At 36.3% G+C, this 21546-nt stretch overlaps 3 protein-coding genes and 1 non-coding gene across 4 annotated transcripts; 2 read left to right on the top strand and 2 right to left on the bottom strand.

The window, feature by feature from the left end:
- Window positions 1-229: 229 nt before the first annotated feature.
- On the bottom strand, window positions 230-1234 carry LOC132178057 (protein FAR1-RELATED SEQUENCE 5-like). The gene is made up of 2 exons (XM_059590520.2): window positions 1183-1234; window positions 230-1104 (listed from the first exon to the last, which is right to left on the bottom strand). The coding sequence occupies exons 1-2, from the start codon at window positions 1232-1234 to the stop codon at window positions 230-232; spliced, it is 927 nt and encodes a 308-aa protein (XP_059446503.2).
- A 5729-nt stretch (window positions 1235-6963) lies between these two features.
- Window positions 6964-7064, top strand: LOC132166828 (U6 spliceosomal RNA). The gene has a single exon (XR_009438629.1). It is a non-coding gene; the product is annotated as a U6 spliceosomal RNA (small nuclear RNA).
- A 4499-nt stretch (window positions 7065-11563) lies between these two features.
- LOC132165789 (uncharacterized) lies at window positions 11564-14776 on the bottom strand. The gene is made up of 9 exons (XM_059576473.2): window positions 14684-14776; window positions 14080-14580; window positions 13900-14001; window positions 13689-13770; window positions 13542-13561; window positions 13321-13381; window positions 12233-12312; window positions 11935-12042; window positions 11564-11815 (listed from the first exon to the last, which is right to left on the bottom strand). The coding sequence occupies exons 2-9, from the start codon at window positions 14515-14517 to the stop codon at window positions 11750-11752; spliced, it is 957 nt and encodes a 318-aa protein (XP_059432456.2). The 5' UTR covers window positions 14518-14580; window positions 14684-14776; the 3' UTR covers window positions 11564-11749.
- A 1837-nt stretch (window positions 14777-16613) lies between these two features.
- On the top strand, window positions 16614-21345 carry LOC132165701 (peter Pan-like protein). Its single transcript, XM_059576366.2, is given in 9 exon segments — window positions 16614-16724; window positions 16936-17006; window positions 17325-17504; window positions 18107-18238; window positions 18240-18338; window positions 18771-18863; window positions 18958-19145; window positions 19914-20107; window positions 21072-21345. Coding segments are annotated over 8 exon segments (1017 nt in total). The 5' UTR covers window positions 16614-16724; window positions 16936-16988; the 3' UTR covers window positions 21185-21345.
- Window positions 21346-21546: the final 201 nt, after the last annotated feature.

The raw sequence follows: 21546 nt of genomic DNA, 5'->3' as shown, positions 1-21546 counted from the left end.
CATCTCTCTCTCCGCTGTCGGCAGATGTTCCTCACCCTCTCTCCCTCTCCCTTTCTCCCTCTTGCTCTTTCCCCCTCTCGACCTCTATCAGAAACACGCTCTCTCTCCCTCTGCCTTTCTAAATCAAAAATCACAAGAAACCCTCTCCTCTCCCTCTCCCGCTCTCCATCCCTCGCTCACCCTCTCTCCCACTACGGCCAACAGCCACCTCCGCCGCTTACCGTATCTCTCACTCCGGTGCAAGGGTTCCGGCCACGGCGAAGAAGAACGGGCCTTGCTCTCCCTCCGTCACTCCTGATAGTAACCCACACCCAAAAAGTATGGATTGACCATGGTGATTCACTCCAACAAAAGGTGCAAACGGCATCTTGTATTTATTAGTCAAGTATGTAGTGTCAAATGTTATGACGTCTCCAAAAGATTCATATGCTGCCCTACTTCGTGCATCTGCCCAAAACACATTTTTCAAACGGCTTTCTTCATCAATGTCTATGACATAGAAGAAACGGTCATTTTTTTGTTGCATTCTCATTAAATAGTTACGCAATGCTTCTGCATCTCCTTCTCCAAGTAACTCATTCCTTACTTTGTTAATGTAATTTCTACAATCTTTCTCTCCAAATGGAAGATTATCATACCCACCCGCTTCAATAGCAAGAGCTTTGTAATTTTTACTCGGACGGACTCCAGCATCATCTAGTTGTTCAAGCTTTCTTTTCACACGAGAATTTAACTTCTTATGGCATCTAAAATATTTTGTCTTGCTTGGGCTAACTACATGAGTGTGTTCAAGCACGACACTAGACAATGTAAATCTTCCATCTAGACTTACTTTTGCATTGATCTTTGCCTTGCACCCCATTCTCTCCATTGGTTTTGGCCTAACGATATTAGATGCTTTGCTTTTTGACTTGCCCTCACGAAGACATGCAATGGTGAAATATCTTACATTTCCATCATCTCCAAGTCTACGAGATCTTTTTGTCACACCAAAACCTACTTGCTTGGCATATTGCTTATAATATGAAAAAACCTCTTTTTCAGAATCAAACATCATACCAATTGTTGGTTCTTCAACCATTTGATTTTCAAGTGTAGTTATATCTAAACAAAGTTAAAAGAAAACAATTAACATAAATTTAACAAATCATACTATACAAGCAAATTGTTTTTTTAACTAACCAATTTGAGGGCCAAGAGGAGGGTCAAGAGCTTCATTGTTGCTCACATTCATCATTGAACTCGGTATCAATGTCAAATTACAGGAGATCTTAACTTGATGGAGAGAAATTAACTCTTTAACTTTTGTGCTAAAAGAACCTCTCTATCAAAGAAACAAAAGTCAAACAATGCTCATTAGTTCTAAGCACCAAGGTTAACCCTTTAACATTTTTCAATCCTGTCAATCCACAATCAACATTAAAAAAAAAAAAAAAATCCAAAAAAAAACTTTTATACACCAAAACGATTGCCCTATACAAGAAAGCTAAATAACTGTGTTCTTCCATTCAAAAATCCAAGATTAACAAAAAAAAAAAAAAAAAAAAAAAAATCCATTCATTATACGATTAAAAAAAAAAACCAACAAAAGAGAGATATAATATTATCAATAAAACAAAATCAACTAAGTGAAATACAAAAAAAAATGTCTAAATTTTTGTAGGAGAGTCCTAGTAAGAAAGCAATCAAACAACCATATGTGTCGTCAAGAACAATTAAAAAATCTCTAAAAAAATATATATCTCAAAAAAAAAAAAAAAAAAAAAACAGTTACCTTTACAGATGATGGATTGTAGGTGAAGGTGTCCGGTAGTGGAGAGGCTGGTGAGTCACAAGAATGTTACAGAGGGCAGGAGGCGCTCTTTGGTGGGAGGGAAAAATTTTGGGGCGAAATGAAAAGGAATGAATTTGAGAAGGAAAAATTTTTTTATTGAATTTTTGTCATCTTGTGCACCAATAGTCTTTGTCGCCCATCACTCCTGACACACCATTTCTCCAATGCCAAACCAAAACGCAATCTCTGTGGGCCATCTATTTTTTTTTTACTTGTTTGAATTTAACAGACGTGGCTTCAACCACGTTGGCTCCACATCATTCTGGAAATTACTTTAGGGAAAAATGTCCGGATCTCTAGCATTTCCCTATTTTATTTTATTTCTAAGAAAACTGTATTTCAAAAAGAGAAAATGTCACGTCAAAGGCACCCTTTTACTTTACAAAGAAGTAGCTTCATTGTATTGTATGGCATAGATAGAGGCTAAAGTAACAGGCCACTTCTTTTCTTCTCTTTTATTTGTTTAAGGCCACACTCTTGAATGAATCCACACGTTACTACCTTTTCTTAGACATGAACGTTCTTAAGCTTGTTTGACCATAATTTCTTGCAATTGACAATTTCATGCAATTATAGCGATTTCTTATTTGAGGCAGGGGCAGTTATAACGGCTTTGTAATTGCTAACCGCTTATAACCTTTAACCACATAACCATTTTGGTATGCGGTTATAAAAAACGGCTAACCGCCTAGGCGCGGGAGAGGAAAAAGCGGTTAATAACCGCTAACCGTCTATACTTATATATAATATAATAATATAAATATATATTATATATTTATATTAAAAATATAAAATTAAAAACTATGATTCTTTGGTGTTAAACACTAAAATGGTGTTGTTTTAAATACAAGTAAGGGATAGAGTTTTATCATATTAATTATTTTTTTGAACACTTTGACCCAAAAATATTTAAAATAAACCCAAAAAATAGGCACAAAGGCCCAAAATCCTATATAAAAAAACGGTTATAAAACTTTCGGCTACTAGTTTGAATAACAATTAACTGCCGGTTATAAAATAACCGCTAATCACTTAAGCGGAGCGGTTGTGATTATTAAAATCCAATAATAGCCTTAAGCGGTTAACAGTTTTAGCCAATAACTGCTAACCGCAACTGCTGTACACCCCTAATTTAAGCATTTGTTCGGGCAAGAAAAGCTTATTAAGACTTTCACAATTACAATTAAAAAAGGTACAATCCACATAGAGATTGTAGTTAATCTCGATCCTAGCATGAATTTGAACGAACAAGAAATTAAAGAGAAGCTGGTCCTCTATTTTAGGAAGGTTGATGGAGAGGATCCTTCTCCGTATTTTCTATAGTCACTCTAAGTTAACTTGAATAGTGCCGTTGAATGGTTGGAAATGGGCCGAAGCCCAACCCAAAACATTATTGACTTGTAGGTAACAAAAACATGGCCACCTTGACTAGTAGTTTCGTAGTAGTATTGCAAAGAGAAATGCTCGAGGTCAATAAGTTTTTTTATATTTGACTCATATTTTCTTACAATTAACCATTGAATTTGTGGGGTCCACCATTGACTTCCGTAGAATCTACATATGTCTACAAATCGAATAATTAATTGTAAAGGAATATGAACTAAATATTGAGAATTTATTAACCCCTAACATTTCTCTATTGCAAATGGCTACCGTGGAAGTCATTGGTTGAAGCCTCCATCGGCGAAGCGAAACATAAGGGACCTACTGAAAATTTGAAAGAGGAGTCAGAGATTTACGGTATTTACCTCTCGAGCGAGAGAGGAGTGGAGGGTAGGCATAACCAGTTATGATATATATGTAATTTATAAGATGAAAATGTTACATTTTTATTTTAGTTTTTTTATAATTGGGTTTTGATTGATTGTCCTTTTTTTGTTTATTAAAATATGTTGGACATATAGTCTATAATGATATACAATTCGACTCGATATAATTGAATCATCACTAAGTTTATTAGATTTTGTGTAGCTTAATTATACAATAATAAAATGTACATGGAGGTTGGCAACCGTATTTAGAATATGAGTTTATAATATCAAAACTTTAAAAGAATTTTTCCCTATAAAATGTACATGGAAGCAGAGCAGAATTATTAAATGGGCAGAGTTTTTTTTTTTTTTTTTTTTTCAAATTGGGTATGAGGAATTTCCTAAAAAGTATTGAATAAAATTTATTCCAACTTTGTTCTTGTAATTAAAAAAAAACATGTGTTTCTCACATGTAAAGGACACACATCATTTTTATAGAATATGTTGAAAAAATGAACCCAGTTTAAAAGAATACTCTGTCCTTATTAAATTATCATGATGTAATTCTTTAGGATGATTTTATTATTGTTGATGACAGTTTTCAATACGTTGAATACGAGATCTACTCTACGATCTTTCTTTGCACTCCTCCATGTACCTGTTGCACAATTAATGGTTAAGAGAATTCGCCGGATGGTGTTCCCGTGGATCCTCCACCGATGATTAAGTTAGTTTATCTGTTCTAGTATTAACTTTAGGAAGAATATTGCGTACCTCATATCTCATACATGGGCATATTTATAAACGAGGTTGTTGGAGCTAAAGATGGTAACTTGGCTGTAAATCTGGGATTTGAGAGTGATTGCAGTGATATCAGATCTCTGACCTGACGCTGCAATTATTCGAGAGATATTGTATCTGTATCCACTAGGGCTGAGCAAATTACTGACCAACCGACTTTCGACCGATTTCGACCGACACCGACCGTTACCGACTAGATGGTGGACGGTAGGCGGCATGATTCTTTTTATTATGAATTTTTCGGTTTGGTAGGCGGAAGATGTTTTTTAACCAAACCAACTTTACCGACCGACTTTCGACTGACGTTATCGACAAATTTACCACTTTTGCACATACTGACATTGCCGACACCGATTTTACCGACCGCCATTCGGTTTGAAATGCGAAATAAAATAAAATTTGGCGGAATAAGTCGGTGAAATAACCGACTTTACCGACATTGTCGGTTCGAAAGGCGAAAATAAATTTTTTCTACCAAAACCAACATTACCGATTGACACTTAGCCCTAGTATCCACTGTTATTGCATATCCCGTGAATGGTGTATTCTAATATCATTCCATGTTTGTTCTCGAATTCCTTTACTAAGCAATTTGATACGCTCGGGCGATTGCTATCCCGAGCCTTCCCTTTTTGTTGTCGACTCCACGTACTCGAGCGATGCGTGATCCCGGAACAATGACATATGTTGACCACGATACCTTCCTAGATCATAGGCCACGTTGATGTCCCGAACCCCTTGCGGGCCATGGGCCGAGCCCATGGCCTGGACTGACATCATTATTCATTTAGGTGAAAATTCAGGCTTTCATTAACACTTGATCAAAGAATGACAAAAGTATTGTGGAGCAAATTGAGAAAGCAAGTTAAAAATGTGTTTAACTACAATTGCTTTATATAATTAAGGGAAAAATATAAAAAAGCCCCACAAACTACCAGCCGTTTTCGATTTAGCCCCCTAATGTTCCAAAAGTGATAAAGTAGCCCCCCAAACTACCAAATTATTGCATTTTGGCTACTCCGTTAGTCAAAACCGTCAGTTTGGACGGAAATTGCAAAACGACGTCGTTTGTTACGGGTAAGTTACTACAATGCCCTTTTGAGAAAAATATAAAAAAGCCCCCCAAACTACCAGCCGTTTTCATTTTAGCCCCCTAATGTTCAGAAAGTGATAAAGTAGCCCCTTAACTACCAAACAGTTGCAATTTGGCTACTCCGTTAGTCATTACTGTCAAATATGATGGAAAATTCAAAATTACGTCGTTTTGACAATGGTAAGTTACTAAAATGCCCTTTTAGAAAAAAAAAATCATATTAAAACAAGCACGCTAAATGGCGCCGTTTTGCTTGAAATTAAGGTTTCCTTACACTTACCAAAACGGCGCCGTTTTGATAAGTGTTAGGAATAAAAAGAAAAAACCTTAGACACCACGCAGAAAAAACTCCCAACCCCAGTTTATCTCTCTCCCCCAAACCGCCGACCACCACATCGTTCTATCTCCGGCAACCTTCTCCCTCAAGTGAAAAAAACGCAACGCCCCTCTCTCTCTTTCTCTCAAAACGACTGCCCCTGCCACCACCATCCATCACCGCCGGCCACACCATCCACTAGCTACGAAGCGCCACCGAAAAATTCTTACCCATTGTAGAAATCAAACAAAAAAATCACGTTCGTAGATAAACAACACCGATCCGACAGCTATACCATGAACTACAATAAAAAGATTGAGTTATGGGTAAGATTTACAGGCTGTCGGAGATAGACGACGTGGTGGCCGGCGGTTTTGGGGAGAAAGATAAACTGGGGTTGGGGGTTTTTCCGTGGGTCACCTGCGTGGGGTCTAGGGTTTTTTCTTTTAATTCCTAACACTTACCAAAGTGGCATCATTTTGGTAAGTGTAAGGAAACCCTCATTTCAAGCAAAACGGCGCCGTTTTGCTTGCTTGTTTTAATATGATATTTTTTTTCCAAAAATGGCATTTTGATAACTTACCATTGCCAAAACGATGTAGTTTTAAATTTTTCATCATATTTGACGGTAATGAATAACGGAGTGGCTAAATTGCAATTGTTTGGTAGTTTGGGGGCTACTTTATCACTTTCTGAATATTAGGGGGCTAAAATGAAAACGGCTGGTAGTTTGGGGGGCTTTTTTATATTTTTTCCAAAAGGGCATTGTAGTAACTTACCTGTAACAAACGACTTCGTTTTGCAGTTTCCGTCCAAACTGACGGTTTTGACTAACAGAGTGGCCAAAATGCAATAATTTGGTAGTTTAGGAGGCTACTTTATCACTTTTGGAACATTAGGGGGCTAAATCGAAAACGGCTGGTAGTTTTGGGGGCTTTTTTATATTTTTCCCTATAATTAATTTACCCCAAACAAGGCACCACGAAGAAGAAAGGAATGGTAATGAGGTTCCAGTCGGGAAACGAAACTAGCGAATTAGACAAGTCCGCGTGGCACTACATTCGAGTAACCACAAAGCAAGCCTTTTAGTTGGAAGCCAACTAGTCCCACATCGTTCATTTACGACAAAGAAGACGACGATATAATGTGAAGCATAGCAGAAGACAGTGTCCTTCGGGACATCCGATAAAATTGGAACGATACAGAGAAGATTAGCATGGCCCCTGCGCAAGGATGACACGCATAAATCGAGAAATGGTCCAAATTTTTTTTTCCTTCCTCGGTGATCAACGATCAGATCTCGCAAATTTGTGATTCTATGGCTCCTTCTTCCTTTTTTAACACTTGCTGTTTCTTTCATCCGTTTGGGTCTTGCTCAAACAGTAAAGCTTAGATTTTGCTCATGTTCTTTTGGATTCCGGGTAAGTCATTTGGAACTAGTTAATGTTCTCAAATTGAACTGAGTTTTTGTATTCTGCAATTGGGTTTACTTTTTTATTTTGCCAAATATTCCACCTTTATTCCTTCGGTTCACGGTTGTGATAGTAATTCCTGTATTCTGACTGATATTTGGTGCAATTTCGAGTCTTGAGAATTGATTTCTTTCAGAATTGAAGCCCGAAACGTTTCTAACTGCTGGAGATTTTTGGATGTGCCAAGGGGGGTTATTTTTCAAGCCACTTATGAACATGATACGGCTTTTTTGTTTAATCAGCTAGAGGTATTGCCTACATTTACCTTTTTTTCTTCTTCTCTTTTTTAGAAGAAGAAAAAAATAGTTTTTGTGGATGTGGGAATCTTCTTCTTTGCTGCCTTTGAGATTAACATAAGGTTTCAGATTTCATTGTCCATTGTTAAATTTCACTTGCTGAGCATAGCTAATCGCATTATTTTAAGAGCGTCTGTGGCTTAATGAATGTGCACCTTATGCCATGCTTCTGATAGGTAATTGTCTAAGAGCTTACTGATATTGAATTTGTTAGGCTTCTGATGCTGTTCATGCATCAAAAAACATTCCACTATTCTTTGCACAACATCTTGCACTGCATTGTGTGTTGTTCAGGTGGATAGTGAGAAAAAAAGGGATGCAAATTTAGTAAGGTCATTTGTTATTCATTATTGTATTTTTTTAATGGAGTATAAATAGTTATTCTAAGACCTGTTCTTTAAACACTTTTCTGTGCTGTAATGTCAAAGCCATACAATTTTAGAAGAAAGAGGAGGTAAATATATTACTCACTTCACCAGTTTCACTTGACTGGCATTTTTATAATTAGGGATCAGAAGATCTTTGCATTGGCATCTTCCAATACCACCCTTCTTCATAAACTGGATCTCCAGTTGTTGAGATTTCTCTAGAAGCATTCCAAGCTATCGAGTCACAGCATCTTCTGACAATTTGGAGATTTTCAGCCCATGGAGATAGATTTTCACAGGATTTTAGGACAATAATGGTGTCTTTCCATGAGGAAAGCTTCTGTCTTGGTGATGAAATTTCCATCTTCTACTTCTTCGTTCATCTCTAGAAATTCTGATCATGCACATCTTAGTGGAGCTATGTTGTTACATTTTGTAAGTCTACTGGGAGACCATAACAAAATTATAAAATGATTTTTAATGTTTTTGGCCCTCCTGGAAAGTTTTCAAGCTTGAGGTTCTCTAGAAATCGTATGTAGCCATATTGTGCCACCAAGGGATACTGTTTCAGCCTTTCAGGGGAAATAGATAAGTTATGAAATGAGTTAATATTTCTGGGTCTGGGTTTCTTCCCCCTTATACATCTTCAATTCATACCAAAAAGTCATATCTAACCCCTGACAAAAAAATTGTAATGATGAAACAAATAAAGGAAGAATTAAACTACTAAAGAGTAATTAGTAAAGGCAAAGATGGCCATTGACTCAAAATATGGCCATTGCTAAATTCTAAGCAGTCTAGCAAACATATGAAATACTATATTACCCCTAATGCTAAAAAGGAGTTGTGCATATGGCCCATATGGGTGAATATTAAGTAGCAAGCAACGTGGTAGAAAGGGATGAAGAGTCTTACCAATAAACAAGCCACGGCCATCAATTAGGATTCTATCAGTAATGAATAAAGGGATATTATTTTATCCTCTCCAGTATTTGAATGTTTGTTTTTTTTTTTTTTTGACATGTCCATACAAGAGGGGGAGGAGGATTTGAACTAGTGACATCCGCTTCATTAGAGTATTTGAATGTTATTAGTATTGTTATTGAAGAAAATAATAATGCCGAACGTGAAAAAAATTAATGGTAAGAGATATCAAATCAAATCAGATTTGAATACATTCAAATATGATTTGATTTGTTCATAATCAAATACAATAAAACAAAATCCCATAATTTGAATACATTCAATTACAATCTAACGAAATCCTCTAATATCTCTAACAGTTATAGTCATCTTTATCTTAAAGACATTGTAAGCCTATTTTGCCATTGCTTGAATGAATAAAACAATGGAATAATTATTCTACAAACTACTGTTTATTGTTTGAGAGGCATTGAGTACCTTGAATCCTCCTTCTGTAGTTCTGTGTTTGTTTCCCGATCAATGTTCACCATAAAATCCTGCTTCATTACCAAGCCGTAATTACTGGGTATCAGATACAGGTTCCATTTTGTTCTTGTGGCCGTTCAAACCTATGGTCGGACATGACCAAACCTGGCTCTGATACCAAGTTGTTACGACATGGCATAACCTGTCTTTGATGTCACTGTGCTTGCTAGGTAACGGTAAAAAAAAAAAAAACTAACTAATTCTTATATTAGTTCAATGGTTTTCAGGCAGGTTCCAGACTAATTCTTACCTTCGGCCGGGGGCTCCCTCCAACGGTCATGTCTCGAAAATTTTGCTTCCCAATTTTTTACAAGTTCAACCAAATTTTATGTTGAACGTAATTCACAAAAGCTGTATATATTCATGTGTTTCATCGTTTGTATTTTTCTAATGTTATTATTAGTAGTTGATTTTCCAATATCACTCTTCTAAATTTAAATGTTTGTTTTGAAATCAAATTTCTATATGTAATTTATAATATGAGAATGCTAGATTTTTTTTTTTTTTTTTTAATTGGGTTTTTACTGATTGTCCCTTTTTAGTTTATTAATACAATTAGTTTATTAATTGTATTAAATTTCGATATGTTTTTCAATATGCATGTCTATAGCTGTACCTTTGTGCAAAAAACAACTAAAATCATGAGTCTATAAATGCATGCAAATATGATCACTTGACCCTGGCTGGTATGGTGGCATTTTCATTTTGACTCTTATTTAATTTTCAAAAAATTTGGCAGGATCTTCTATTCAAGGCTTTTTGTATTCTCAACTTTCATCTAATTGTTTTCTAGGTTCGAGAAAAGAGTGAGGTATGCCTCTCGGCTCTCGCAAAGCAAGAGCTGATGTAAGAAGGCGTGTTAAGGGAGGCTTTGTCAAAGCTGGTGAAGCTTATGATTATGATCCATTGATCCAAACCAGAAGCTACTGAGAGTACAATTTTTAACCATGCTTTGTAAAAGGAATGAATCACTCTCAATGTCAAAAAAATCCGTACTATCACCTAAACGATGGATGAAACTAATGCATATTTCCTGTGGGATGACAAAGTGTATGATTGTATCTCAGGGGCCTTGGTTTTCATCAGGAGAAAATGGTGGATATGAAATGCTGGGTTGCAATGTTTTACCAAGAAAGTTCAGGAGCAGAATTTTGATCCTCCATCACACTATAAAAGGATTGATGGATTGTGACAACATCCAAAAAAGACCGAGCCACCACCCTTGACTTTAGGCTATGCATATTTCCTGTGTTTCCTCTAGGAAAGGATAACCTTATTGGTTTTTTCCACCCATAATACCGTAATAATTAGTATTTCTTGTATTCCTTGCTCTGCTCACCTCTATAAATGCAGTTGCCATGGCATGGTGGGTGGCTGTTCTCTCACATTTGCCAGGTCAACCAAAAAGCTAGCACTTGTATTTCTTTTTAATTTCCCATGTACAGTGTAGGATCTGGAGAAGGATCATGGAGAGGATTCATTTAGTTGTTTTAAGAGGGTATTTTTATCCAAATGAAAAACAGGAAGCTCAAAATGAAATGGGGATCTATTTAGTTATTTTAAGAGGACATTTTTGTCCAAATGAAAAACAGGGAGCTCAGAAATGACAAAATTGCCTCCTAAAAACAAATGGAGAGAATCCAAGTCCGTAGGATCTTGCCTAAGTTAGTGTTGTTGTATCTGCTCAAAAAACACTTCCGTTGATGAGACAAAAATTTGTACATTTAGTGAACATGTATATCATGGGATTATGTGTAAGTATGCTTTTGAGAAGAGATAGTCTAGTGGTTTCACATCAGTGTTAAGAATTTACTTATTTTGAGTTGCCATGAAATGACTGAAGATGGTTTACTTCTCTTGTATATTGTATTTTGTTGTAATGACGTGGTCATTTTATTCCACATATTTTTATGCGGAAATACTTGTTATTCTTGTGCATACAATCAAGGACACTTTTGCACCAGTTTCTATGGTTGTTTTGGTGCTGACCTCTAGGTGGACTTTGTATTGGTGAAATTTATAATATTTATGGCCATGAACCCATGTCTCGCCCTACTTTCACCATCTTGTACGCACTGAAGCATAGCATAAGCTTCAGGTTTTGATCAAAATGAACTGCTAAATTCTACTCACTAGTTCCCAATATCAGTCAGCATCCATCAAGGGAAAAAGAAATTTCGTAGAAAAAGAATCATATATTGGCATAATAAGCATTAATTCTTGTGAGCATTGATAAACAAATACTGCATTACAAAAGACAACTTCCTATGCAGTAATAACATAACGACGACATTTCAATGTCACCAAGCTAGTAGAAAGTTTGCCTGACAAAGAATCCCATTTATCTTTTCCTACTGAGTTGGAAAACATTAATCATCATCAGAACTACTATCTTCTGACATCCTTCCTACATCGTTGTCTGCTACAGTTGTTTCCTGCGTGGACATCGCAGAAAAAATGTCACTTGGAGAAATAAAGACTTGCAAATGCATATGAAAGGAGAGAGAGAGAGAGAGAGCAACTCGTGCAACAAGATAGAAAAAAAAAATCTTACCGGCACCTTGTCCCAGTCCTTCAACTTGGAATTCGTCAACATGTAATTATCACGTAATGGCGCCCAGGCAGGCCCTTCTGCCTCCGTCTGGGCTGTAGATGTATGACCCTGCATATCACAAAACCAAACAGTCAATTCAAAGTTGCAATTGGATGTATGGCAAGCTGGGAGTGACAGCTTGCATCATTTAGGTTCAGTATGAACTTAGCGAAATCCACAGATTAAACCGAGTTATATAAAATGACATAAATGCAAGAAACTCAAACAAAAAAAAGGAAAGGAAAAAGAAATGGACTACCATAGTGGGAGTATCGGCTGCTGGCTTTGATGTCTTACCCAACTCTGAAAAGAAGGTTTCTTTCCTCCGCTTCCTTATTGCTGGCAATATTCAAAGATACTCACTTAGAATCACTTTAGGGAGCTAGTATTAGCGACAAGTGTGGATCAATTCAACGATTACATAATGAGGCTTAAACATTGGACCACAGAATAAGTTCGTACTTAATTTCTGAAGTCAAATATGGCAATCAACATCAACAAAACATTGTCTTGTGAGCAGTCTCACCCAACAAAATTAAATAGGGAAGAAAAATGTAACGATAAAATTGTAGTCAAAAAATGTAATGACCAGACATGAACCTCTATAACCATGGTGTTCCTTTTTTTTTTTTTTTTTTTTTTTTTCCTGTTTTTGGTAAATGAGATAATTTTATGCAAATGAAACAAGTTTAATTAGCATAAAATTGCTGACTCACTTGAGTACCCACATGACAACAATGCCATTCCTGCTTTTGTGTAAAAACCACATGGGCTGCACTTCTTAGCATAGGAAAAAAAAGGGAGTAAAAGAAAGATGGATATGAGGATGGTATGACAGCTTTCAACAGCAATAACACATGCATCTTTCTTTGATGTCAGGTCAAAGGGAACACTTGGGCACTGTGACCAAAGCAGTTAGAGCTTAGATGTAAAATTAGATGTTTGTGGATTGACAAGAGAACTTGACATGGTGATGGAAACTTTTGGAGATGTTGATACTAATGGGAATTTGTGAGCACCAGTCATCGTTCACATCAAGGCTTTTGTGGGCAGTCAGGAGACGAGAAAATAGAAAATGTCCGAAAAAAAAAAAAAAAAGGTTAAAATCTTTTATTTGGAAATTCAAAAGAGATGTACTTATGTGTATGCAAAAGATTAGCGAATATAATATAAAAGCACTAGTTTCAATCTAAGAACACCCCATGCAAATATGCTGGTATAACTTGACATGCCTACATGGGTCTGTAATACTTGATAAATTGCACTGGCAATGAGAGCAATCCCAGAAGATGGATATGAAATATAGTAAGGCAAAGAATAAGAAGATATCAAATTGTATCAGCATACCTTTTGCATCTTTAGACCTCGATGGATTTAAACCTTTCTGAGCATTTTGTGCCTTGTTGACCTGCACAAGATATGAAGATATCAAGCACAGAACTTTAGGTCTGAATGTGACAGCAATAGAAACAAGCTAAAAAAACAAAATTGAAAAAAAATTAAAAAATAAAAAAAAATAAAAACTTAAAACGCAACAAAGCATGGTTAAATCTTCATGGAGAACTTACAGCATTGAACAACTTGACCACTGAAACTCCAGCAACACACATGGAAAATGTGAACTAAGTTAGCATTATTATAAAGTAAGCAAAACAATCTGATAAAACCAGTGCCCTTGTGACATAAATCTCAAGTAACAAACATAAACGCATTACCTCCTTTTGTAGCGACGCCTATTAGAAACTTCTCTTGCGAATCCAAATAATTAGCAGGTTTGACATGCCCCCTTTCTCCCACCTATATCATATGAATGAAAAGTACAAAACTCATAAGCAACCAATCATATACTATAGGGGAAGATTAATGATTTACATGCGCAGGAAACACTTATGCTTGTCATAACAACTGGTTTTGAAATTGAATTACCAAGTGTTTTTCCTTTTTGGCCTCCCCCTTGACCTTCCGTTCAGCCTCCTCTTCTGCAAGTTTCTCTGCAATGAGCTTCCTGTCCGCCGACAAAACTGGACCCTGCAAAGCAAAAGGCAAACTTTATACAAATCTCATTGTATAAAAAAGCAACCAAACAGTTATCCTAGCCTATCTTACGAGTGAATCAGTAGTCACGCTCTTCTTGATAATACTGCTGAATGCCATCTTGAATGCTCTACAACCCTCCGCAAACTTCGTAATCCCGAGTTGAATTTCACCATCTTCTTCATCATCAGAAACCCCATTATCCACATTCACATCCTCTCCTTCTTCCTCAGGACGTTCCTCATCTCTGATCACGGGCATAGGTTTCTTGTCAACATGATCTTCACGATCACCATCACCATCATCCTCGTCCGAATTGTACTCTCGTGCCCGCTTGCGAAACAGTTTCTTCATTTTCCTGTCAATCTTCTTACCCTTTTTGCCCTGTTCAATGCCCTGCAGCATCATCGCATTTGTGCGTTTTTTCTTAGCCTTAGAGCCCTTCTTCTTCCCTATATTCCTCTTCATCGGAACCTTTGCCGGTTCTGCCACATGGGTTTCCTCAGCCATGCCCCAACTCACCGATAGCTCAACCAGTTGTACTCTATAACTTTCTCAGAGCCAATCGAAGACCTATACCACGGATTCCAAATAAGAAGAAAAAATTGGGTCTTTTCAATTGCGTGAAATTTCGGTCTGAGTGTATAAATCAAAGGCAATCTAGAAATAGGGTTACCTGGTATTCGACTTGGATGCAGAGGACACCGAAGGGGACCGGATGTGCTTTCTTTGGGAGCTGGGGTACAAAGACAATAGCATTAGGGTTTACCAAAACGGCAAAACCCCTTTCTAATTTTTTTTTTTTAAATTTCAAAAACAAAAAAGAAAAGAAAAGAAAAGAAAAGAAAACACCCTTGTGGTTAGGGGTGTCAAAAATAACTGGGAAACCGGAACCGGGACCGGAAAACCGGAAAACCGGAAACCGGGAAACCGGGGACCGGTTCCGGTTCCGGTTGCCAAAAAGAAAAAAACCGGGACCCCGGTTCCGGTTCCGGTTTTTGGCACCCGGTAAAAACCGGGAAAACCAGAACCGGGTCTTATTTTATATATATATATATATATATATATATATATTGTCTTTGTAATATGTTTGTGAACTATTTTTATTGTGAGTGTATTTCTTTTGATTGGTAGATTATTTAAATACTTGTTTTATTTTTTATTTTTTTGGGTTTTGAATTGTTGTAGTAACGGGTATTTATTTCTTGTGCATGTTGGTTTGTTTACATACTTGTTTTTACTGTTTATTGTTTTAATGTTTTCTTTATGTATCTAATTTAAAATGATTTGTAGGGTATTTTAAAAAATTTGATTTTTTATTTCTAAGGCTCATATAGGCAAAAACATTTATTTTTTAGGATTTTTAGGCTTTTTTAGGTTTATTTTTTAATTATTTGGAACAATCACAATAAAACCTCTTTAATTTAGACAAAAAAATTAATAACTTTTTTTTAAATGAGCTAACTTGTGAAAAAATAATGGGTTTATTTTAGGCCGAATACCTAAAATAAGCCCCAAACACTAATTTTTTTCAAAAACCGGTTACCGGACCGGGTAAAACCGGTTCCGGTTCCGGTTTTCCAAAACCGAGAACCGGGGTACCACGGTTCCGGTTCCGGTTTTAGCCAAAAACCGGGAAACCGGACCGGGTTGACACCCCTACTTGTGGTATATAAAAAGTTTATGAAAACTTCATGCGAAGGGAGAGAATAAATGGACGGCTCAGAGCATGGTTGGAACTTGGAAAGCAGAAATTGAGATTTTAAGCCAAAAAGAGTTTTTAGGTAAAAATTTTATTTTTAAACTTTTGTCAAAAATATTTTTAGGTTTTTTAGACCCTTAAAAGCACATTTAATTTGTTTGCCAAATGACTACTTTTTTCTTCAAACAGGCTTTATGAGTGTTAAAAACACTTTTAGACTCCTCAAACGCAATCTCAAACATGCCATCAATTCCTTATGCGGATGGGTGCGACACATACGGCAAGTACGCCGCATTTGGCAGTTATGATATCAACATTGTTAATGATTCCCAAAGACAATGTTACAGGGTCTTTGATGAAGAAGATGGGGCTGGGGCATTTGGATCTGGATCCTCTACCGGAGAGGTCTCCGGTTAATGGCTAAGATGGTCCTAGGAAATATCCTAGGGCCATCAAGATGCCACGTGTCTCATCCATTAAAAAATATTGAAATATTATTTAATGTTTTTTAAATAAATAAATATTATTTAGATAAATAAACATTTTTTTAAATAAATGTTATTTAGAAATTAAGAAATCTTATATTTTTAATCTTTATTTGAATTTCTATAATTATTCTCAACTTTTAGTTTCTTTAATTTTTTAAATTTAACTCATTTCTTTTTTTTAATAAAATTTTGCCTTCTATTTATTTTTTATGATTATATTATAGCCGGTACTCCCGGTGCTAAATTTTTTCCCTGAATTACTTTGACAAATTTTTTTTTTTTTTTTTTTTTTCCTGCTCTCCCTGCTTGAAACCTTTTTTTTTTCATTGTCATTTTTAAAACAATGCACGGGTTTCAATTATGAATTGAATTTACGTACCGCGCGGGTTTTTTTTTTTTCAGGTAGTGGGCCAAACTTGGGCTTTTATATTTGGGTCAGCCCGACTCAAATTGACTCTCTCACTAAAACCCTAACCCTAAACCCTTTGACGCTCGCAGAACACGAAGAACCACAAAAAAAACACCCGGTAATTTCCTCGTATTTGTCTAATTTTTGTTCCTTTTTGTTTAATTTCTATACTAATTTTGATTCTGAGATACAGTTCATATTGTTTTGAAATGAAGTCCTAGAATTCTGAAATTAGCGTTAGCTGGCTCGTCAAAAACCCTAGCCTTTGTTCTAGTACCTGTTCTTGATTTATTGAGTTATGCTAAATGTTTGCTTTATTTTGTTTTTAGGCTATAGAAGTTATTTGATCAGAAAGCTCTGAAATTCAAGGTTCTTGGAAGCCATGGCTCGGTTCCGAAATGTAAGCAAATGTTGTCATGTTTTAGTTTTTCTTAACTTTCCCAGCTGTTTGGTTGCGGAGAAATTGGAAGAAAAGGAAAAGATAATGAATTGCGGGGTCTTATGGTATATATGTGGTATAATCTGGAGGTAGGAACAAATTGTAGCGTGACAAGCTAAATCAAATAACTGTACTACGTTTTGATTTCGATGTTTTGTTTACTTGGGTTTTCTATAGCTAATTTGGTTCTTCCATTTTCTGAGCAACCAAACGGGGTTCTAGTTTTTATTAGTGTTTACAGGTTTGCGTGATTTTTTTGTTGTTATTTGAATTAAACAGAAGAAGAAGGTGTTTGTGAAGCCGGTTGTTAAGAAGAAGCAACCTAGTGTGGACCATATCACAGGCGATAAGATTCCAAAGAGCTTTGTGTTTGCGAGAGGGAAGTTGCCTGGTCCTCTCAGGCAACTTCAAATGGATTTGAGAAAGTTGATGCTTCCCTATACTGCTCTCAATCTTAAGGTAAAAATTATTTGTTCTCTGTGTTGCTCTCTCTTTCTGTTTCTTTGTCTCCTGAAGCTCAACTCTGTTGCAATATAATATTGATGGAAGTACGCATCACACGAGTGCGAATTTTTAAGAGTGAAAAATATCTTAACCTCACAAAAGCAACTGAAAGGTTTTTGGGGTAATCGTGTAATGCTTTTCAAGAGGAGTTCTTTACTTCTGTTTCAGACTAATGTAAATTGTGAGTTGAAAGCTTATGCGATTTGTAAATGGTGGGTTCGTTGTAATAAATACTTGTGATTTTATATAAGGAATTCAATTAAGCAATATAGATCATAGGCAAATTATTGAGCATAACTGTGGACAGCTTAAATCCTTCATACTGTGATTCCCGCTGTAATTCTTTTTTATAAATGTGATTGCCACTGCAATGTGTCAACAATAGGCTAAAATTAGATTAAAAGCAACTACTCGGCGGTCTCTACTCTCTAAGCTGGATTTGTCTTTATGGCCAGACATAATGTTGTTGAACTGTTTTATTTTTTATTTTTTGGGTAATATCCTAATTTTATGACAGAATTTTTTAGTTAACTGATATTTTAATATTATTATTGCAGGAGAAGAAACGGAATAGTCTCAAAGATTTTTTGAATGTTGCTGGGCCTATGGGTGTAACGCATTTCCTCATATTGTCAAAAACTGCAACCTCACCCTACTTGAGGGTTGGAAGGACCCCACAAGGCCCGACCTCTTACATTTAAGATACACGAATACTCATTGGCAACTGATGTTGCTCAATCTCAATTGCGTCCTAGATGTCCTCAAGACCTTTTCAAAAATTCTCCTTTGGTAATTTTATGTTCTCACTCAAGCTCATGTACAAAGCACAAATTCATGACTTGTTTGATTTGCTAAAAGTTAGAGAAAGTAAAGCAAAATGCTAAAATATCTCTCTTCCTTTGGGAATTTGCATCTGTCTCATCTTTCACCAAATGATCAGTAGTATTATACACCATTACTAGCCTTCTAGCATGAGACATAACAAGTCAACTGTAGTACTATCTCAGTGCAGCAGAACTCATGAGTTGTTCGTACGATCCAACTTTGTGTGTACCTTACACAATACACATATCTTCTATTAGCTAATGCTAGTGAATTTATGTGTTTCTCAGAAGAGGAAAGGGCCGCAGCCATACAGTTGCATAATTTGACTTAAACAGATGATGAAATAGTCTCTTCTTAAACTTTGCCAATATTAATCTCTGTATATTTTATTGGCAGATTGTTCTTTCTGGTTTTGGGACTGGCGATCAACATCTAAAGCTCACAACCATAATGTTTCAGAACATCTTTCCCGCCATTGATATAAACACTGTGAGTTTCAAAGAAATTTCAGTTTATTGCCAGCGCCAGCAAGACTCATGGATCTTATATCCCCTCTTAATGTTGTTTTAATGTGAATTTTCAGGTCAAACTTTCTTCTTGCCAGAGAATTGTGTTGCTTAATTACAACAAGGACACAAAGCTTATCGATTTTCGGCATTATTCCATAAGATTACAGCCGTGGGTGTCTCCCAGTAGAGTTAGAAAATTTGTGCAGAACCATCAATTCCCAGATTTAAGGAATCTTCAGGACGTGAGCGACTTTATCACAAAGTAAGGAGTATTTCTTATTATTTTAGTCGTCTTAAAGCAAATTATGTTAGAATGCAGTATTGGGAATGAGCGTTATATTACCATCCACTGTGAAGTGTTTCCTGAGGTCTACAGGTAGTTCATCATGGGTCACTACCAGTGATACTTTTATACTGTTAGACTTGAAATTTAAAAGTTGTCGGAAAGAATATCATAAAAATGATCTCAATCTGACTTTTCTACCTAATCCCTCACTCTCAACAACAACACAACAAAAAAGTCTTAGTAATATTAGGTTTGAGCGTGTATTTAAGTGTCACTCTTCCAATAAAGACATTTTCTGGCCAATCACCTTTTTTCTTGTTTTCCCTTTTAATATATAGTAATGCATATCATTATATTTTTATGTTTTTAATTGGGATTTAGAGAATATAGAAAGGTAGGACCGTCAAGCTATATGGATGAATAAAAAGATAAGGGCTTTTCAATGTCAAATTTATGCTTTTTTTTTTTTTTAATTGATTCAATTAATTAGAGCAGTGGTTTGACGATATATTAGTGCAAGGCTTCGTAGTTTCAAAAGTTTTTTTCTTTAAGGTAAATTGTCAACTTCAGTCATCCTCTTTTATGTACATCAATATAAGAAACTCATAACCAAGTACAAGATAGAGAAGGGGGGAAAATGAACAGAAATGTGCATTTATGTGGTCCCATGTGTTTGCCTGCTTGGATTGACTAATCTTACCCATTTGTTCTGGTTTTATATTTGTTTTCCTTGTGGCTTTAAAGGGCTGGGTATGGATCAGAAAGTGAAGCAGATGAAGAAGCAGCGACCGTGACTCTGTCTAGTGATCTTGGTAGAGTAAACCGGGCTTCAACAAAAAGTGCTGTCAAACTTCAAGAGATTGGACCCAGAATGACTCTTGAGCTCATCAAGATTGAGGAAGGATTGTGTTCCGGCGGGGTCATCTTCAGCTCATATGGTATGTTTTCTCTCATGTGACATGTTGCTTTCTTTTTCCTATAGCAAGGGGATCATTTATATGGTTGAAAGAAACATTATAACATATTCGGAAAACAGCATCTCTTAACTCAATTGACTCCTAGGGGTGACCGACTACAAGAATGCCATATGACGTACTTGTTTCTACCATGACCTAGTCTGGCCATTCCACCAGCAATCCTTTTCTTCACATCAATGATTTCTACGCATTCTTTATGAACACAGAAACATTTCCTCAACCCTCTTATGCTCTCTAAATTGCAACCCCTTCTAAACTAAATGTACTGCTTTGGATCCTTACCTTGCCCATTTTCTAAACACATTTGTACGGTGACCTGTACTTAAGTTTTTTTGATGCATTGCCGGTAGAATTTTGTCTGTTACGCATAAATAGCTCCAAGCCATGTTCAAATGAGATAAATCACAATTCTGCTCAGATTTGCTAGTGATGCGACTGGGTGATCTTCAATGGACTCTTTTGGATTCTATCTGATTTGTCTTGGCTGCTATATTATATAGCCAGTAGTTCATTACAGCCTCTTCATTCATGGTCTAACTGCCTCCCCGGTCCTAATTTTCCCTTGTTAAGTGCATTGCTTCTTTCCTGATCTCATCTCTCATCTCTCTCCAATTCAACATATGTTCTTCATTTTAATCTTTATCATCCTATACAATCAACCAGGATTTGTGATCATCGGCCCCGTGTTATCTTTATTGGATGTTTGTTCCTCTCATTTTCTGGTCTTATCCTGTTTCCTTTCCTTATTTCTACATGTTTGTTATCCTTATCTTGATTTGCCATCAATCTTATTGTTTTAATACTTCTGTTATGAGTCACTCTTCCTTTATTCCTTATTCTTTATCCGTGCCCTTCCTTCAAGTTGATATATTTTCAATTAAACCTTTATCAGGAACTTACTTTTATTCTCCTTCTCCCCATGCAGGAAATGGTGAGGGCAAGAAAACGCAGGACAATGGGACAGATCCTGAAAATGAGGATGCTGATGAAGACCAGGAAGACATGGATGAAGGTCGGGAAGATGATGAGGTGGACTAGTTACTGCCCAAGTTGGAGACTGAATTGGAGGGTACTTTTTGGCATTTTTGAAGCCTTACTTGCTCATACGCGAAATTCTGTACCTATATCTGAGTGCTAATTGTAGAGAGAAAGTCTACTTGGCACTGTTGCCTATAATCATAAATATTATGTTTTTTTTTTTTTTTGAAGTAAAAAAGAAACATTATTTCGTTTTCAACAAAAGTATTTGTGGGTCTGAATTGCCTTTAATGCATTCTGAATCTCTTAGTTTTTCCTTTCACTTCAAATAAGAACACTATGCATGCAATAAAAGGCATGCCATTGCCCTGCAGCAAATTCAAAAACCATAAACCAAAAAGGACTGCCTAAAGACTTTCAAC

This window comes from Corylus avellana, chromosome 11, assembly GCF_965113065.1.
Source record: "Corylus avellana chromosome 11, dhCorAvel1.hap1.2, whole genome shotgun sequence".
NCBI lineage: Eukaryota > Viridiplantae > Streptophyta > Magnoliopsida > Fagales > Betulaceae > Corylus > Corylus avellana.
The sequence above is the reverse complement of the archived record's forward strand: the minus strand, read 5'-3'. Positions and strand labels throughout refer to the sequence as shown.

Coding starts and splice junctions, on each gene's coding strand:
- LOC132165789 (XM_059576473.2), bottom strand. CDS start 14,517: ATGGCTGAGGAAACCCATGTGGCAGAACCGGCAAAGGTTCCGATGAAG. Junction 14,002..14,079: donor GCGTGACTACTGATTCACTC/GTAAGATAGGCT, acceptor TTTGCTTTGCAG/GGTCCAGTTTTGTCGGCGGA. Junction 13,562..13,688: donor AGGCGTCGCTACAAAAGGAG/GTAATGCGTTTA, acceptor CTGGAGTTTCAG/TGGTCAAGTTGTTCAATGCT.
- LOC132178057 (XM_059590520.2), bottom strand. CDS start 1,234: ATGAATGTGAGCAACAATGAAGCTCTTGACCCTCCTCTTGGCCCTCAA. Junction 1,105..1,182: donor TCCTCTTGGCCCTCAAATTG/GTTAGTTAAAAA, acceptor AACTTTGTTTAG/ATATAACTACACTTGAAAAT.